Below are 17,933 nucleotides of genomic sequence, written 5' to 3'. Positions count from 1 at the left end.
CTAGGAGATTGATGTGCAGATCCGTCTCTGACAGGGACCAGCAGCTCCGTGCCTTGTGGTCACCTTAGTGTGCTTCGCAATCTATCTAGGAAGTGACCATGGTCAGGGGAGTGTGGATGGAAGGGAACATCCGTGCATAGGTTCTCTGATTTTGTCTACCAATGTAGGGAGGCCAATACGTTCAGTAGTGGAGTCAGTGTTATGAAGAAACTATGTCTGTGGGGTTGGATGAATGTATATATGGAAATAGGCATCTTGTAAGGTGAGGGCTGTGATCCAATCCCCTTGTGCAATGTGGGTATTATTGTGCTCAATGTGTCCATCTTGAATTTTTGTACATGTACAAACTTGTTCAGTTGGTATAGGTCCAATATAGGTCTCCACCTCCCACTTTTCTTTTGGGAGTAGAATCCTTTTCCCCGACATTGCATCAGCACATGTTCAACTGCATTTAGGTGGAGAAGATGAGCCACCTCCATGCAGAGAAGGTGCTCATGAGAGGGGTCCCTAAGAGGGACAGGGAAAGAGAAAGGGTGGGCTGGGAATACAGAAAGGTATAGAGTAAACTGACTGTGCTATTTTCAGGACCCAGAGGTCCTACATGATCTGTTGCCAGACATGGTGGAAAGTCTGGAGGTGGTAGCCAAATGGGCAAATAGGCAGCGGAATCAAGAAATAGTTGCATATATCCCTAACCAGCACTTCAAAACTGTTTATTACCCAATGGTGGGACGTAGTAGACTGCGCCTGGTTTTGCTTGCGTCTAGGAGGTCTGTTGCGATTTTTCCTAGTGTCATATGGTCTGGACTGGGGTCGGTGATATTGTTATGTGCTGGGCCTTTGCTGAAGTTGATACCCTTGTCTCCAGGGGAGGGATGGGTATATGCCCAATGTGCGCAAAGTGACTATAGAGTCTTTCATAGTGTAAAAGATTTTTTTTTTGAAAAGAGGTTATCTTTGTCAAAGGGGAGACTCTCCACTTTGGACTGCAAATATTTGGGGATACTGGATGGCAAGAGCCGACAAGACCAGCCCATCACCACTGTAATGGTGCAAACTGCTGGATCAGTCATGTCCATGGATGCTTGTAGTGCCATCCTAGACACCAACTGACCTTTGACGAGGACTAACTGGAAGTCCGCTCTCCTGTTCTCCGGTATATGGGAGGCAAATCAAAGAGCTTCTTGTAGTTGTCATATCATAGCTTGCAAGGAGAGTGGAATAAGTTTGCAATTCTAAATTGCAAAGTAGAAAATTATAAACCTTGCGGTCCAGAACGTCAAGACATTTGAGGTCCTTTTCCTGTAGAGTGGACCGGTAGCGTGGCTGCTTTGTTCTGTGCGTCGCTGCATCAACCACAATAAAATTGGGTTGTGGGTGGGAAAATAAGAAATCGATGTCCCTCGCAGGCACGTAGTATTTATGTTGAGCTTTCTTGCATGTTGGTGAATGGAGGCGTGGTCTGCGAGAGAGCACCAGCTGGTTCTAGGAGAGCTTTCTCTATGGGTAGTGCTATCTTTGAAGGTGCAGAGGGCTGGAGGATTTTGAGAAGCCTATGCTGTGTCTCCTGGACTTCCTCCAAAGGGATGTCCTGGCTGAGTGCCATTCTCTTAAAAAAGTTCCTGAGGGTATGGCTACATTTGACATTTCAAAGCGCTGCCACAGCAGCGCTTTGAAGTGTGAGTGTGGTCGGAGTGCCAGCGCTGGGAGAGAGCTCTCCCAGCACTGCACGTAAACCACATCCCTTACGGGTGTAGCTTGCAGCACTGGGAGCCGCGCTCCCAGCTCTGCAGCACTGTTTACACTGGAGCTTTACAGCGCTGTATCTTGCAGCGCTCAGGGGGGTGTTCTTTCACACCCCTGAGCGCGAAAGTTGCAGCGCTGTAAAGCGCCGGTGTAGCCATGGCCTGGAATTGCATAAAGTCGTCCATGTTTTGTGGAGGTGGAGGCATAAGGGCGAGTTCTGTGGCTGATGGCGAGGCAGGAGCCAGTAAAACAGGGAAGAGTTCATAGCTCACGTCTTCAGGAAGGGGTTCAGGAGCTCTAGATGTTGATAGAGCTGGGGATACAGGCGTAGGACAAGCTTGCAGTCCGGTAGAAGGGACGCAAGGAGAAGCAGCGGCAGGAGCTGACTACGGGTACCACGGAGGCCAGGGCACCAGGTATGAAAAAAATGGGTCCCGGCCACTGGGGGACAAAGTAGGGAAACTGAGGCTGATTCTTATGATGCCCCATGTCTTAGGGGATGTATGGTTCCAGTGGTGAGGGGAAGACTCAGTCAGGGAGAACTCTGCCTGGCTGCTGTGTGCCTTTCTCACTGTCAGTGAAAGTACCCAGGTCATGTGGGGAGAGTTGCTGTTCAAACAATGAGTGCTCCCTGGCCCAAGCAGAGAGTCAAGATTAGGGGCCACAGAGATATCCTGCTGATGCAGGAATTGTTGCTGCTCCCTAGGCTGGTGTGCTGCGGAGTGTGAAGTTTGAGCGGCAGACTGGATTGATTTTAGTTTCACTTTTGCAGGAGCTGAGAGCCCTTTGTGAGAGCCCTGCAGGAGGTCTGAATCTGCTAGGGGGTAGTAGGCAGGCTCGTTGTCCGTAACGGGTCCACTGTTGGTGCCGGGGGAACCGGGGCCGAGGAGAGCTTTCCACTGCAGGAAGCCAGGTCCCTGCTTTTGAGCCCAGTGAGAGTTGCTTGTAAAGTGCAGGGGTGGTCAGAGTTGCCTGCTCACAGCGCTGACAGTACCAAGGGTAAAGGCCCTGCAGGAGATCCTTTACCCTCTTCAGTGTCTCTGAGAGGAGACATTAGGGCTTGCTGCCTCTTCACATGAGAGGGTGAAGCCAGGCTTCCGGTCGGTTCTGACCTGGCAAGGGAGCAGGTTTACTGCCCTGCTCCATAGACAGCTCCAGAGTTTCTTGCCTCTGCTCCGGAGAGAGTGAAGCCATGCTCCCAGTCGGTTCGGACCTGGCCAGGGAGCATGAGGGAGAGGGTTTACCATTGCCCGTCTCCAGAGGCGGCTGCAGCGATTTCTGCATGAGAAGTAGTTTCAACTGCAAGTCCCTGTCAGGACCAGCCCTGGTTTTGAAGCTTGTGCAGTGGACACACTTGGCAGGGGCATGTGTCTCGCCAAGGCACTTCACACAACGTGAGTATCCATAGGCCATTGGCATAAAGTCCTGACAGAAAGCACATTTCTTGAATCCTGAAGCCCCTGGCATTATTGCACTAGTAATATCAGGGGACAGAGTCTCAGTGGGAGACAAACTTGACGGGATTTTTTTAAAACTAAATAATTATTCTAAAGGAAGGGAAACAACTGGGATCAGGGGCGGCTCCAGGCACCAGCACGTCAAGCACGGCGGCAGGCAAGATTGCCTTCAGCGGCATGCCTGTGGAGGGTCTGCTGGTCCCGCGGCTTCAGCAGTCCTCCCACAGGCGGGCCGCCAAATCCGCGGGACCGGGAACCTCCCGCAGTCCAGCCGCCCAAGACAACCTGCCTGCCGTGCTTGGGGTGGCAAAATATCTAAAGCCAATCCTGACTGGGATGTTACTAACTATTTCTATGTTCTTTGTAATTGTTTCCTTCAAAAACCAGGGAAGAGGATCAGCACTGCTTTAAGTCCCGTCTTCGGCCGAGGACGGTTGAGAAGGAACTGAGGAGGGTATGGGAACGCACACGCTCAGGAAGATTCCAACAAGATGGGAGATACTAACTGAGTGCGTGCGTCTTGACCAGGCACTGCTACCGAAAATCTCCCACAAACGGAGCTGGGACACACCCTCAGCTACAGTGGAGCACCCACAGGGACAGCACTCGAAGAAGAACTATATATTCTTATATCTTATACTTATGTGTGAGGACAAAGGTCAAAGACACTGTGTGTTGCTTCTGCCCAGTCAGATGTGTTTGTTAGTAAAATGAGAAAGGGATAAGAAACAGAGCAGAGCTAAAGTGCTACAGGGTATGGTGGGAGTATAATATATGAACATACACTGGAGGCTGCCTGGCTTCTCTCTCAAGCCAAGGTCAAGCAACCAGTTAGGAAGCTTTATCCCTTGCCTGGCCACAAGGACTCACTGCCCTACTCAAAACAGTATTCCTATTTATTTAGTCCCATAGACCATGCTGCCCTGCACAGGAGGGCAGCCCTATTGCTGCTGTACCATTGACTCTAGCCATTAGGTCATACTGCCCTGTGCTGAAGGGCAATCCTATTGACTCCAGCCACTAGGCCAGATGGTTCTGAACCTAAGGACGGCCCCTCCTTGACCCTCACAATTACGCTATACTGCCCCAAGAGGAGGCGCAGTCCATTGGACTTGGCCGCAGGGCCATAATGCCACCAATAATGTGTTGTGGGCATATCTTTCCCTCCAAAGCATGACTGAGTCAGGGCTCAGCTGGGACAGACATGCAGTGAGTGACAGGAAAGAAGAGAGGGCATCACTGAGCTAAACAAAATTCCCTCAGTCATACGTAGCTCATAACAGAAGGTTCCTGAGGCTGAGTCATGTGTAGCTCAATTGAGTTACTCTCAGTATGGATGCAGTGCAGTCATACCACAGTTGACACAAGCTAGTCCTCCAATGCACTGCCCCATGGCACCCAGTTACAAGTTCTTTCCACTGCAAGCAATTCTTTGGTGACCAAGTTTCAGATTCATATCGACCCACAATGGTTGCTGAGGGGCTACCTCAAAGGGCTTCTACCTGGCCTGAGGTATCAAATCTTTGATGGACCTTTGGGCCGATGCACGTTTCTTCCATGGATTCAATACCTCAAACAGAAACTGACTCAGATAGGGATTCACCATTCCAGTAATCTGCGTCTGCAGGAAATTAAGCATCTGAAGGTGATTTATGTCTGCGGAATAGCTGTGTCTGAAGGGTCTCCAGGCTCATCCATCCCACCATGGGGCATGTAGAGTAATTACTGCCGAGCTGCAGCACTGTGTGGTTACTGTTGGGGAGGGATAAAGGTCAGATTTTTAAAGTCACAAAGGAGATTTTTGATACCAGTGTAGCCAGCTCTTGGACAACCGTGTATTATTCATAAAGCTCCAGGTCCTGGAGCCACATGATCCTGCGAGAATGTCAGCTTCATTTAAAAAGAAAAAAGTCAGCATCTAGCTCTAGTGGTTGCAGAGAAAAGCTTGCAAATCTGACCCGAGTGTGACCAAAGCCTGAAAAACAAGGGAAATGAGAACACCCTGAAAGGTAATGTTGGTTTGTCTTGGCTTTAAAATCTGATGATTTTTTTAGACAATCTCCTGATTTTTGAGGCCTGAGTCATGGTGGTTAAAGACTTGGGGTTGGTGACACTGCAGCTCCCATTCATCCTAGTGGGAACTGGGCACTCCAATCCCTCAGGCAGCTGAGAAGGTCTCAGCCTTGCAGGCCATGAGAATATAGGTTCCCAGTGGGGAAGGTGGAGCAGCACAGTGCCTTCAGGTCCAAGGCAGGACAGGAAAGGATCAGTGTCAGGGGCTCTGGGATCCTTTTCCAGAGGCAGCAGGAGTTGGGTGACTTGCTGTAAGATCTGACAATCCTGCTACCCAGAGCTAGGACACACCGCGGTCACCCCAATGTCATCCCCTCCCCACAGCCTCCTGGGCCTGACCATTTTACTCTGCAGGACTCAGGATGGGGGAAAGGTCAGTGGTCCTCAGATGCCCCTACCTCAGCCCTGCAAGGGGCAGCGTACATGGGGGACAGGGAGGGAAGTAATTGGGATTCAAACATTTTTACCAGAAAGAGAACACGGCGTCAGGAGCAGGATCCCCAGGTTGCACACACAGAGCTGCCACCACGTCACCATGGGGACACTTCGGGCAGGGACCTGCAAGGAGAGAACAGGGATGGTTAACACTCCCCAGACTATGTGAAGGGCCGGCAGTGCAGGGAACATGCCCCATCCATCGTCTGACCTGACTCACTCTGTTCCCAGCCAGAGCAGCTCCCCAAGGACAGGAGAGGATTTCACCCCTCCCAGGCTGCTCTGCCGCCTGCCAGGCCTGGCACTAGGAATTTCTATCATTGTGATATGCTGTGTATCCACCCTCATTTCCTCCCCTTGTCGGTTCTCTGACCATACATTGGTGCAAGTGCCCCCGATACCAGTGCAGGGTGAGCCTGCAGCAGAGCAGGGCCACTTCTGAGGTAACCCCAGTGGTATCCACATTGCTTTCCACACTGCAGAAGAGGCCTTGATTTTGTGCCTGCCACCACCTTGGAAAACACAGCCAATGCGTGATCCAGGGCTCTCCACAACTAACTGCATGAGGCTCTACAGCATGAGCTAAAGAGCCAGGCTGTGCAGCTGGGGCTGTGACAGACTCGTGTTGTATGGATCAGGTCCAAAGGGGCCTGTCTCACATCCTGGCCAGTGGGTGACATCTAGGCACCTTTCTACAGGGTCAACTTGGCCGGATGTCACCCACCTCTGTAAGTGACGTTGCCCAAGGACAGGGATGGAGTTGGCAATGACTGTGACAGACACCAGGGGGCGCTGTAAGATACCTGCTCCCCCCTCCCCTGACATCAATTGGAGACTATCACATTAGTAGACATTAAAGCAAGATACACAGTGAGAGGTCAGGAAGCACCATCTCAGCTCTGCACAGAGTGTCAGGTATCATCCTGCCCCCAGTTCTCCAGTCCGTATACAGAGTCAGACTGGATGGACACAATGGGCTTTTCTGACCTTAACATCTGTGAATCTATATCTGTTTTACTTCCAGCTCTCTCCAAAATGATCCATCATGTGCATGGTGCATTGAAAACTGTATTGGAATTGTAAGCTGTCACTGTAAATGAGGGTTTTCCTGGTCCTGCAGGCAGGCAGGGGGCTCTGTAGAGAAGTGTGTGATCTGGGTCTAGCAGCAGACAGATGTACAGAGAGCAACCTAGAGCAAAGTGGGTTGACCTGGGCATCTCTGCTTTAGGGAGCAGTCTGCTTTGTCTCTCTCTGTTTTGGGTCCTTGTGTGTTATCATTCTAGATTCTAAACATTAAAGCTGTGTTAAGCTGCAACCTTCCAGCCAAAGGATTTATTCTTATATCTAACTCCTCTGTGTGTGCCAGGAGCATAAGAATGGGCACCTTCCCCCCAAAGAGACCTCTCTTCTGAGCGGGGGAATGACATGAACAGCAGGAGGGCAGGATTGAGGCTTAGGCACTGTTGGCCCATGCTCAGTGCAGTGTTAAAGCCTAAGTACTGTAGGCCCATGACCTGGACATGGTTAAGGCCTAGGCACTATGAGCTTGTGCTCAGGGACCCAGGAGACTCTTGTCTTGCATTTAGAAGAAAACATAAGTTTATCAGTTGTGTGTGTGAGGAGAAAAGCTCAGAATCACGCTCTGGATTTAATGGTGTGACAGTCTGTATCCCCATATGCATCCCTTTCATAAGACCATGATAAATCTTGTACAAACTATGCCTTCAGAGCTATCGTTTAAAAACTCAAGGTTTGCTGATCATTATCATCCTGGTAAAATATGTGTGGCAACATTGTATGTAAAATTATAAGCTTCTACGATATAAAACATGTTCCAAGTCTGGGGAAGCAGCCTCAAACCTGTTCCTCAGAGAAAAGGTTAAACAACACTTCAACTAAATGACAACAAGATCAAGTGGACCATCACCTAGTTAAATGGCCACTCCCCACACTCCACCCCGCCCCCAGGTTAGGATGCAGCTGTTTTCTAATGGTACCAAGTATAAGAGATGTGATTCCTCTGGCACACTCCATCAACTGGATGAAGAGATGGGAGAACACAGGCCTTTTCTCAAAATAATATTTCTGCTTCCACTTCTCATTTTCTTTCATCATCCATATGGTTTCATTGTCGTGAGATTTCAGCAAGTTTTCAGTGACTGGCAAATTAGATCTGCTCCTTTTTCCCATTAACAGATGAGCTGGAGAAGAGCCATTCTCCGCAGCTGTACTTCGGTAAATCAATAAAGCTTTATGAAAATCACTCCCACAGTCAAATATCTTTTTCATAAGGTTCTTTACTGTCTATACAGAACTTTCCATGGATTGATTCAATTAAGCGTAATTTAGATTTGATGTTTTGTGATTAAAATCCCAGTCTAAAAAAAATTGACTAAAATGTGCACAGGAAAATTGCAGCTGATTATCACTAAAGGCTTCATCTGGAAATCCATATCTGGAAAAGATTCCCTTCTTGCCAGCTATCACTGACTTACTATTAGTACTATGCAGTGTGCAAATTTTTGGATACAGAGAATAATAGAATATGATTATTAAATAGTCTTTTGATTGCCAGGTAAATCAGTCACTGCCGACCTTCTCATAAGGCCTTTGTGGAACTAGATGAGGTCTCAGTGGCTCTGCTTGTTGGCATGTATTGTATTTGAATCATGAAAAGCAGTTTCTTACTTCATTAGTAATGCTGTGTATTGACCACTGTTGGAAGACAGGCTACTGGGCTAGATGGATCCTTGGTCTGATGCAGTATGGCTATTCTTAAGTTCTTATGTGATTGATCTGCAGCCAAATATCACCTCTCATGCTCATTGTTTGCATTTCTCAATTCCTCCGTAACCCTCCTGGATCTTCTATAAGCAGGGCAGAAAAGGTGGGGGAGTTGCATTGTATGTAAGAGAGCAGTATGACTGCTCAGAACTCTGGTATGAAACTGCAGAAAAACCTGAGAGTCTCTGGATTAAGTTTAGAAGTGTGAGCAACAAGGGTGATATCATGGTGGGAGTCTGCTATAGACCACCAAACCAGGGGGATGAGGTGGACAAGGCTTTCTTCCAGCAACTAACAGAATTTACTAGATCACAGGCCCAGGTTCTCATGGGAGATGTTAATCACCGTGATATCTGCTGGGAGACCAAGACAGCGGTGCAAAGACAATCCAGGAAGTTTTTGGAAAGTGTAGGGGACAATTTCCTGGTGCAAGTGCTGGAGGAACCAACTAGGGGCAAAGCTCTTCTAGATCGGCTGCTCACAAACAGGGAAGAATTAGTAGGGGAAGCAAAAGTGAATGGGAGCCTGGGAGCCAGTGACCATAAGATGGTTGAGTTCAAGATCCTGACACAAGGAAGAAGGAAGAGCAGCAGAATACGAACCTTGGACTTCAGAAAAGCAGACTTTGACTCCCTCAGGGAACTGAAGGGCAGGATCCCATGGGAAAATAACATGAGGGGGAAAGGAGTCCAGGAGAGCTGGCTGTATTTTAAAGAATCCTTATTGAGGTTTCAGGAAAAAAACATCCCGATGTGTAGAAAGAATAGTAAATATGGCAGGCAACCAGCTTGGCTTAACAGTGAAATCCTTGCTGATCTTAAATGCAAAAAAGAAGCTTACAAGAAGTAGAAGATTGGACAAATGACAAGTGAGGAGTATAAAACTATTGCTCAGGCATGCAGGAGTGAAATCAGGAAGGCGAAATCACACTTTGGAGTTGCAGCTAGCAAGAGATGTTAAGAGTAACAAGAAGGGTTTCTTCAGGTATGTTAGCAACAAGAAGAAAGTCAAGGAAAGTGTGGGCCCCTTACTGAATGAGAGAGGCAACCTAGTGACAGAGGATGTGGAAAAAGCTAATGTACTCAATGATTTTTTTACCTCTGTCTTCACAAACAAGGTCAGCTCCCAGACTGCTGCACTGGGCAGCACAGTATGGGGAGAAGGTGACCAGCCCTCTGTCGAGAAAGAAGTATTCAGGATTATTTAGAAAAACTGGATGAGCACAAGTCCATGGGGCTGGATGTGCTGCATCTGAGAGTGCTAAAGGAGTTGGCAAATGTGATTGCAAAGCCATTGGCCAATATCTTTGAAAACTCGTGGCGATCGGGGGAGGTTCCGGATGACTGGAAAAAGGCTAATGTGGTGCCCATTTTTTAAAAAAAAGAAGAAGGAGGATCCGGGGAACGACAGGCCAGTCAGCCTCACCTCAGTCCTTGGAAAAATCATCGCTTTTGATACAGTCTCCCACAGTATTCTTGCCGGTAAGTTAAAGAAGTATGGGCTGGATGAATGGACTATAAGGTGGATAGAAAGCTGGCTAGATCATCGGGCTCAACGGGTAGTGATCAACGGCTTCATGTCTAGTTGGCAACCAGTTTCAAGTGGAATGTCCCAAGGGTTGGTCCTGGGGCCGGTTTTGTTCAATATCTTCATTAATGATCTGAAGGATGGTGTGCACTGCATTCTCAGCAAGTTTGCAGATGACACTAAATTGGGAGAAGTAGTAGTTACGCTGGAGGGTAGGGATAGGATACAGAGGGACCTAGATAAATTAGAGGATTGGGCCAAAAGAAACCTGATGAAGTTCAACAAGGAGAAGTGCAGAATCCTGCACTTAGGACGGAAGAATTCCATTCACGGTTACAGACTAGTGACCAAATGGCTAGGAAGCAGTTCTGCAGAAAAGGATCTAGGGGTTACAGTGGACGAAAAGCTGGATATGAGTCGACAGTGTGCCCTTGTTGCCAAGAAGGCTAATGGCATTTTGGGCTGTATAAGTAGGGGCATTGCCAGCAGATTGAAGGATGTGATCATTCCCTTCTATTCGACATTGATGAGGCCTTATCTGGAGTACTGTGTCCAGTTTTTGGCCCCACACTACAAGAAGGATGTAGAAAAATTGGAAAGATTCCAGCAGAGGGCAACAAAAATGATTAGGGGGCTGGAGCACATGACTTATGAGGAAAGGCTGAGGGAACTGGGATTGTTTAGTCTGCGGAAGAGAAGAATGAGGGGGGATTTGATAGCTACTTTCAGCTATGTGAAAGGAGATTCCAAAGAGGATGGCTCTAGACTGTTCTCAGTGGCACCTGATGACAGAACAAAGAGTAATGCTCTCAAGTTGCAGTGCGAGAGGTTTAGGTTGGATGTTAGAAAAAACTTTTTCACTAAGAGGGTGGTGAAGCACTGGAATGTGTTCCCTAGGGAGGTGGTAGAATCTCCTTCCTTAGAGATTTTTAAGATCAGGCTTGACAAAGTCCTGGCTGGAATGATTTAGTTGGGAATTGGTCCTGCTTTTATCAGCGGGTTGGACTAGATGACCTCCTGAGGTCCCTTCCAACCCTGATATTCTATGATTCTATGATTTCTTTCTGGATGAACATTGGCATTACAACCTTGCTGCCCTTGAAAATTACCCTATCACATCAAGTTCTTGTCTTTGGTTCCAATACCCTGTTATTCTTGACCAGCAACTGCTTATTTCTTCAGGCCACGCTTTGATTATCACTTTTTAAAGGATCCACAACAATACATCTTTCTCTGGCCTTGGCTACACTTGAGAGTTGCAGTGCTGGCGGTGGCTTTACAGTGCTGTAACTCACTCCCTGTCCACACTGGCAAGGCACATACAGCACTGTATCTCCCTGGCTACAGCGTTGCTTGTACTCCACCTTGATGAGAGGAATAAAGAGAATAGCGCTGCTGCTTCAGCGCTGAGGTGCCAGTGTGGCCACCCAAAGCACTCTGATTGGCCTCCAGGAGTATTCGGCAGTATCCCAGAATCTTTGTTCTAGCCACTCTGCTCATCAGTTCAAACTCTACTGTCCTGGCCTCAGGTGACCAACCATCAGACCCACCCTTTAAATGCCCCGGGAATTTTAAAAATCCTCTTCCTGTTTGCTCAGTCAGGTGCGGAGTGCAATCAGTGAATCTTTCCTGGTGACCATGCCTCCATGTGCCAAACAAGCCCCAGCATGGAGCAATGGCGAGTTGCTGGACTTCATCAGTGTTTGGGGGGAGGAAGCTGTCCAGTCACAGCTGTGCTCCAGCCATACAAATTGTGATACCTTTGGGCAGATATCAAGGGTCATGTTGGAAAAGGGCCATGACTGGGACGCACTGCAGTGCAGGGTTAAAGTGAAGGAGCTGTGGAGTGCCTACTGCAAATCCTGTGAGGGAACCGCTGCTCTGGTGCTCCACCCATGACCTGCCGTTTCTACAAAGAGCTGGACGCGATACTTGGGGGTGACCCCACCTCCACTCCAAGCACCACCATGGACACTTCAGAGCGGGGGGGAGGAGGAGGAGTAGAAAAGCGAGAGTGAGGGTACTGGGGCAGGGAGAGACACCCCGGAGTCCCTGGAGGCATGCAGCCAGGAGCTCTTCTCAAGCCAAGAGAAAGGTAGCCAGTCGCAGCAGCTGGTACTTGGTGGAGGAGAAACAGAGGAGCAGGTTCCCGGTAAGTGGCTTTTATTTTCAGGATGGAAATTTTTCAGGAGAGGAGGGTTAGGGCTGCATGCATGCATGCCTAGATGCAGAATAGAGCATTGATGTGGTCTATCACGTCGCGGTAATCGGCCTCGGTAATCTCTTCGAAAATCTCATCCAGAACGTGGGCAATGCGCTTGCGCAGGTTTGTTGGGAGATCCAGTGTGGTCCTTGTCCCGGTCAGGCTAATGTGTCCATGCCACTGTGCCGTGAGGGGTGGGGGGACCATTGCTGCACACAGGTAAGCTGCATAGGGGCCAGGGCGGAAGTCGCATTGCAGTAGAAGACCCTCTCTTGCTTCCCAGGTCACTCTCACCAGTGAGATATCTTGCAGGATAAACTCCTGTGGAAAATGTTGTGACAGTGTTCAGTGTAGGTGCCCCCTGCAGCTGTTGGCTCTCTCCAAGGCACAGAAACCCAGAGGATAGTATAGCCCTGAAACAATCAGTCCCCCTTACTCACCATTTCGGGACTCCCGTGAGTTATGTGCACTCTCTTTGGGGTGGGAAAATTATGCTATTGTGTAGACTGTGTATGCCCTCCTTAAGTATGGGGGAATCATTACTGTGTCTGGTATAAACAATGCTGCCTCTGTTAAGTGTGGCATTTTGCCTTTACAGATGCAACCTTGAGATCTCAGCTGTCCGTCTTACCACTGGCTGAGAGACTGCAAAACCTCCGGAGGAGACTGCAAAAAAGCAAAGACGACATGCTGAATGAAGTGATGCACCAATCTCTCACAGAGAATCAAAAAGCGCAGGAGTGGAGGGAGAAGGAAAGCAGGATCCGCAAGGAAAACGCAGTGCACCAGAAGCAAAGCATGGAGCAGCTGATAAGCATCCTGGAGTGCCAAGCCGACTCTATCCAGGCGTTCATAGCCATGCAGGTGGAACACTACCGCCACCGCTCTCCCCAGCAGCCCTTGTCCCAAAGCTCTTTCCCTTGTGCCCTCATGTCAGCTCTAACCCCCCTTCCCAACTAAGCTGGGTTCTTACCACCACCAGTTGCCTCTAACACCTGTATGTTCACCAACCAGCCCTGAGAACTATGACCCTTACCCTCTGCACTCAACCCCCATCACCATGCAGCATAGCCATCCTGAAGTGCAGCACTCATTGCACAGCACTCCAGACGGGGCATATGCAAATCTGCGATTGTTCCATTCCTCACCCCATCCCCTTGCCTTTTCTGATTCCCAAAAAGTTGTGTTTCTTTCAATATATTAATTTTCTTTTCAATAAATGAATTTTTTGGCTTTGAAGACAGTCTTTATTATTGCATAAAGTAAAAGATACCTTAGCCTAGGAAAGAAACAGGCACTGCAAATCAGCTTAGCAAGCACAGATTCCTACTAACATTGTAACCACTGCACTTCACTCCTGTGTAAGACACCAAACATTACTGTTGGTTTTCAGCCTCATATTCCTCCCTCAAGGCATCCCTAATCCTTGCAGCCATGTGCTGGGCATCTCTAATAGCCCTGCTGTCTGGCTGTGCAAATTCAGCCTCCAGGCATTGAATTTCAGAGGTCTATGCCTGACTGAATCTTTCACTGTTCTCTTCACAAATATTATGGAGTGTACAGCACGCAGATATAACAGTGGGGATGCTGTTTTCGCCCAAGTCCAGCTTCCCATACAGAGATCACCAGCGGTCTTTTAAACGGCCAAAAGCACACTCCACAGTCATTCGGCACCAGCTCAGCCTGTAGTTGAACTGGTCCTTGCTGCTGTCAAGGCTCCCAGTGTACGGTTTCATGAGCCACGGCATTAACGGGAAAGCGGGATCTCCAAGGATCACAATGGGCATTTTGACGTCCCCTACTGTGATCTTACGGTCTGGGAAAAAAGTCCTAGCTTGCAGTTTCCTGAACAGGCCAGTGTTCCGAAAGACGCATGCATCATGCACCTTTCCCAGTCAGCCTGCGTTAATATCAATGAAATGCCCACAGTGATCCACAAGCGCCTGGAGAACCATAGAGAAAAACTCCTTCAGATTAACGTACTCGGATGCTAGGTGAGGTGGTGCCAGAATAGGAATATGCGTCCCATCTATCATCCCTCCAAAGTTAGGAAACCCATTTGTGCAAAGCCATCCACAGTGTCCTGCGCGTTCCCCAGAGTCACGGTTTTTCTTAGCAGAATGCAGTTAATGGCCCTGAAAACTTGCATCAACACAATTTCAACGGTCGACTTTCCCACTCCAAACTGGTTCGCGACCAGTCAGTCGCTGTCTGGAGTTGCCAACTTCCAGATTGCAACAGCCACCCGCTTCTCCACTGGCATGGCAGCTCTCAATCTCTTTTCCTTGCACCGCAGGGTGGGGGCGAGCTCCTCACACGTCCCATGAAAGTGGCTTTTCTCATCTGAAAGTTCTGCAGCCACTGCTCATCATCCCAGACTTGCATGACAATGTGATCCCACCACTCAGTGCTTGTTTCCTGAGCCCAAAAGCGACGTTCCACGGTGCTGAGTATGTCTGTGAATGTCACAAGCAATTTGTGTTGTACGTGTTACGCGACTCGCTGTCATCGTCGGACTCCTCATTGTCACTTTGGATCTTAAGGAATAGCTCAACTGCCAAACATGATGAGCTGGTGAGACTTGTCAGCATACTCCTCAGCAGTTTGGGCTCCATTTCCTGCAGACCGAAATGGAACACAGATCACGCTGCACAGAAACCGTTGAAAGATGGTGCCAAACGTGGATGGAAACAGAGAGATTGCTGGGACGTGAAGTGATGCATCATGGGTCATTGGGAGAGGAACCAGAATGTTCCGCACCCTCCGCCCCCTTCCCACAACCCACGGTGCCAGAATGGGAAGAGGTGCTCTGTGGGATAGCTGCCCATAATGCACCACTCTGAACACCACTGCAAATGCTGCAAATGTGGCCACGACAGTGAGCTGGTAGCTGTTAGTTTGGCCAGACTGCAGCGCTTTCCCTACTCAGCTGTACGAAGACAGGTTTAACTCCCAGTACTGCACAGCTGCAAGTGTAGCTATACTCTCCATTCTTCTCTTATTTGTTGCAATTTCCTGTTAATTACTACGGGAATTGACTTTACAGTCCGATCTACATAGGCTTGCATCTCTATCACCAAGGTCTTCTCTGATTTTGTAGCAGGAGTCACTATTCTAGAAAGTGCATCTGCCGTGAACATGAATTTACTGGGCATGTAGATCACAACCAAACCATATTGCTCCTGCTTTATCATCGTTCTATGAATCATTAAGGTACAGTCATTTAATGGTTTTCTAAATAACGCTATCTAGGGTACATGGTCCACTTCAAGTTCCACAGTCTGGCCATAAATGTATTGATTGAATGTCTCACAGGCAAACAATATTCCTAAAAGCTCTTTCTCTGTGTGTATCTGGTTTCTTCCTCAGTCAGTGATTTGGATGTCACTGGTTGCCAAAAGTCCTCATTTGTCTGTAGAATCACTGCACCTAACACAGACTGCTGAAATTTTAAAGGCCTGCCTGGTGTGTGGAATTGCAGCACTGGCTCTTGTATCAGTTGTTGTTTCAAATTGTCCCATGATTCCTCCTGTACCCAGTACCATTCACGTTTATTCTCTTGCAATTACTCCAAAGACGCTACTTTTGTAGGTAGATTAGGTATGAATTTTCCAAGACCACTAACCATTTCCAGGAACCTTTGGACATCTTTCTTTGCCTGGTGACATTGCATCATTTCAATAGCTGAAACCTTTGTCTCATCAGGTCTTACACCTTCCTTCAAAATAATATCTCCAACAAAAGTCAATTCTGTAACCCCTAAAACACATTTCTCCGTATTTAGTGTCAAATTTCAGCACTGCTTGCATCCAAGACTTCCTAAAGTCTACCCCAGGTGGTGATGTCATCCATTTAATATTGATACTGTTAATATGTTCATAGATCATATTAGGCTTTGTGGTACACTTCTGATGCTGGAGCTATGCCGAAGAGTAAGTGTACAAATCTGTATCTTCCAAATGAGGTATTAAATGTAATAGCTTTGAGGTTTCTTGAATAATTTTAGCTGCCAAAATACTGAGGATGCATAAAATATTGTGCATTCACAAGTTGAGCCATAATCTCTTCTCCAGCTGGCAGTCTGAAGTGTTCTTTTCTTATAACCGTGCTGTGGTCTCTAGGATCTAATCATATGCGTAGCTGGCCATTGTTTTTTTTCACAATGACTAGACAGCTCACCCATTCCATTGATGCCTCAATTTTTTGTTTTACTTGCATTGCTTCCATCCTTGTGAGCTCAACCTTCAGTTAATCACAGAGTGCAAATGGCACCTTTCTACATGGATGGATAAATGAAGGGACCTGCTTGTTTATCCGGATTGTATGCTCACCCTATAATCAACCCAACAGACCATGATTTTCCCGAATGAGTGCCTCATAGCCACATTCAGTATGAACTTTTAGTGAGAGCATCTGTTGTACGAGCCTGAGTTTTTCACAGGCAGCCAGGCCTAAAATTGGTGTCACCTCCTTTGGCATCACAGTGAAGGGAACCTTTATGTGGTGTTTTTATAGTTGATACTAGCAGTGCACCTCTGTTTCCCTGGTACATTTATTCCAGAAAAAATGGTTAATTTTATTTTTGTTGATCCCAGTTTTGGTCTTTTTTCAGTCCCTCATAATCTTGTTCAGTCAGAATATTAACCTGAGCTCCTATGTCCAGTCTGGGTGGAATAACTGTTTCATTCACTTTCATAAGCAGTATCCAGTCCCTCTCATCAAGTTTGTTTGATTCCAGTACATCTCTTCAACACGGTTGTCTTCAGCTGCAGACACTTGACTTTTCTGTCTTTGGGATCTGCAGCATTTTGCAAAATGATTCCCTGCACCCCCCATATGTGTCACAGTTTCCCAAAGTCAAACACTGTTTGGGGCCATGCTGTGATCCACACCTTGGACATAACAGTCTGTACTCTATCTCCCCACTAGCAGAGATTTTCATAGTGAGTGGTTGCACTCTTTGATTTGACCTATTCTGGCTGTATTCTTTTGTGCTTAGTACATAGATAGCCCCTTGTGGTGAATTCAGCTATATCTGGCTTGTACTTTCACAGTTTCTGCTGCCCTGCGGATCTGGAGAGCTTTTTCTAAAGTTAAATCAGCTTCATGGAGCAGGCTCTCTCTTATTACATTGTCTTTAATACCGCAAATGATTCTATCTCTGACCAGAGATTCTGTCAGTGTGATGCTGTGGTTAAGAAAGGTGACCATTTATATCACTGTTGTTACCACACTTCCATAACTCTTATACAGAGTATATCATGGAAGGTGTCAATGGAAAAGTTACGGTTCGCTAACTATGATTATCCTGTTTATATTCATGTATCATCTTTGTATCTGAAGATGTGAATATTGGCCATGTATTTTGTTAGAGTGCTTATTCCTTCACTCTCACCCTTCCCTGGTCCTTCTCGCATGAACAGAGAGCAACAACACCCGAAGTCCGAAGGTGCTACAGGCACACTCTTTTGGCTCCCAGGGCCATGGGGGTGCCTCTGTTGCCGCCCGCTTGACTTCTACATCGGCCAGATTATTTCCTTTGCTTAGAGGTCCTGTTTCCTTGTGTGTCTTTACCTTCACGGCATTGATCCGTGTAAAACGGTGACTGAGCTCCTCCACTCGCTTTCACCAGTTAGCCTGCTTGATTGTAGAGCCATTTGTTGCCCTGAAATGATTATCTGCCCACCATCTCAGCATTAATGTGGCCC

At 47.7% G+C, this 17,933-nt stretch overlaps 1 protein-coding gene across 1 annotated transcript in view; it reads right to left on the bottom strand.

Moving 5' to 3' along the window:
- The window catches only part of LOC127036942 (butyrophilin subfamily 3 member A2-like), an 80,427-nt gene that overhangs the window by 50,585 nt on the left and 11,909 nt on the right, over positions 1-17,933 (bottom strand). The window contains exon 2 of the mRNA XM_050928229.1: positions 5,744-5,834. Coding sequence (XP_050784186.1) covers positions 5,744-5,813 — 70 coding nt within the window. The 5' untranslated portion in view covers positions 5,814-5,834. The remainder of the gene's footprint in view (positions 1-5,743; positions 5,835-17,933) is intronic.

Source organism: Gopherus flavomarginatus, chromosome 18, assembly GCF_025201925.1.
Source record: "Gopherus flavomarginatus isolate rGopFla2 chromosome 18, rGopFla2.mat.asm, whole genome shotgun sequence".
NCBI lineage: Eukaryota > Metazoa > Chordata > Testudines > Testudinidae > Gopherus > Gopherus flavomarginatus.
Note: the sequence above shows the minus strand (reverse complement) of the source record. Positions and strands in the feature narration are given on the sequence as shown.